The sequence below is a fragment of the Opisthorchis viverrini genome, assembly GCF_000715545.1.
Source record: "Opisthorchis viverrini unplaced genomic scaffold opera_v5_95, whole genome shotgun sequence".
Classification (NCBI taxonomy): Eukaryota; Metazoa; Platyhelminthes; class Trematoda; order Opisthorchiida; family Opisthorchiidae; genus Opisthorchis; species Opisthorchis viverrini.
In genome coordinates this window covers 1,170,489-1,172,369 of record NW_008751752.1, presented here as the reverse complement: position 1 = coordinate 1,172,369, position 1,881 = coordinate 1,170,489, and the positions used below count along the sequence as shown (strand labels likewise).

The window sequence follows — 1,881 nt, the reverse complement described above, 5'->3', positions numbered from 1 at the left end:
AAAACAGCACTAATGTACTTTCTCGTCCACCATTATTCTTTTCTTTACAATAAGGCTTTAAAATAAATAATGGCTGTACGGCAGTGAAACATCGGTGTTGAATACTGATGTCATGCTGTCGATGATGATGTTGATGTCAATGATGATGATGATGATGATGATGATGATGATGATGATGGTGATGATGGTGATGATGATGATGATGATGATGATGATGATTCGGATGATGATGATGATGATGAATAGTTGAAAGAATACACAAGTTGTGCCTGGTTTTTGTGGAAACAAGGGATTGAAATGTTACTGGTGCTTATCGATGACCACTGCAGACCTCAGCTTCGAACCGCCGGAAAGCCAGACTAAGGTATTGCCACCAGCTGGGGGGCTCTGAGTTCAGTAGTGTGTTCTCTAGAGCACACATGACAATCAACGTCCGTCCGGCATACAGCGGTGGAATAGCGTGTTCTGAGTGAACATCTTGGCTCCCCAAAAAGTCTGGACTACTGAGTATTGGGAAGGGTGAAAGTTACTTCCAGTGTCTCTCCTCTTTACTATGAACCATTTGAAATAATGGCGCCGAGGAAAACTGTCTGAACAAGAGTGGTGTGGATAAAAATTTTGCAAAGCCTCCCTACTACTCGTAACGCGTTATCATCGGCAGCACAACACATTCATCGTACACGGACGACTATCTGAATGTGAAAGAAAGAGTATAGTGAGAGACTTTGTGCTAATTTTTGGGTGCCCAAATTAGTCGAAACGCATTCAGATAACCTGGATCCAGTCTGACAACAAGAAAGCTACCGACAAAGACTGGCAAGCGTATCTTACAGCGTTTCCAGCAAGCCACAGTGCTGATCACGAGGGTCGTTTCCCTGGGGGCCGGGAATGGGCACCGACAATGCCCAGACTTTTCTCATTGGTCGACAACTTTTAGCACCAGGAAAGACTTATGCTCGTTATTCGTAGAACGGCCTAGATGGGGAAAGTCGAAAGACAGAATGTAGGCAAGCGTTTCTCATTTGTTTTGACAATTGGTGAGTATGGACTATGAACAGAATGACTGTCTTTCGGTTTTATGTCGCTCTTCCAGAATAACCTTCCAACACCTCCAGCTGAAAGTCTGCTCAACAAAATGAATGGATTGTCTGTTTCATCCACTACGTGCCAGACCTCAGTGAACCATCGGACCGTCGTTTCGAACGGTCGACTGCTGTCCGACGTGTCACAACGGTCTAGACATCTACCCCAAACCCCACAAACGCACACTCCAACTAACGGGACGTCTTCGTTACATTTCGATGAGAAAGTCGACAAGTCGAACACGTGGACCACCGTGAGCAATGCGGCCGGAGAATCGGACTTTGACCTTGAAGTGGAGCAGAATCGGGCGTCTTGCTCGTCAGTGGAAAATAGTCAGTCAAGTCGAGTTTTCACACAGACAAACGAAGTTTAATCTGACATGCATCACCAACAAGTCCTTGGTTTAACCGTTAATTTGATATCCATAAATTATTTGAACTCCTGCAGTTCCTCTTTTATCATCCACCATAAAAGTAAATCATCTTTTTCATATGAACGTATACTTTTCTTGTTGTTTTACCTTTCAACGTGAAGATCGTGCGGTATGCAAAAGATAGCCGGGTGGGGACACCGATTGGAACTATCTGTTGCGGCGTTATGCATCAATTTACCCAGACTGACCTCGATTTTCGGTGCCGGGTTACTGGAGTCCTGATAGTGTGAGATTAAACCAATAGTGTGATTAAATTGCACTTGGAATGTAAAAGAAATGGGTCGTTGAGATGACTGAAAGGTCATTGAGTTCTTTACGTGCTTTTACGCTGATCGCAGAGACTCCTGAAAGGCTTCTCAAAGGCC

At 44.4% G+C, this 1,881-nt stretch overlaps 1 protein-coding gene across 1 annotated transcript in view; it reads left to right on the top strand.

The window, feature by feature from the left end:
• T265_05229 (hypothetical protein) overlaps positions 1-1,581 on the top strand; it is a gene marked incomplete at both ends in the record, with an annotated part of 8,634 nt that extends 7,053 nt beyond the window's left edge. Inside the window, one exon of the mRNA XM_009170184.1 lies at positions 1,094-1,581. Within this exon, the coding sequence (XP_009168448.1) occupies positions 1,094-1,456 (363 nt within the window). The remainder of the gene's footprint in view (positions 1-1,093) is intronic.
• Between the last annotated feature and the right edge of the window lie 300 nt (positions 1,582-1,881).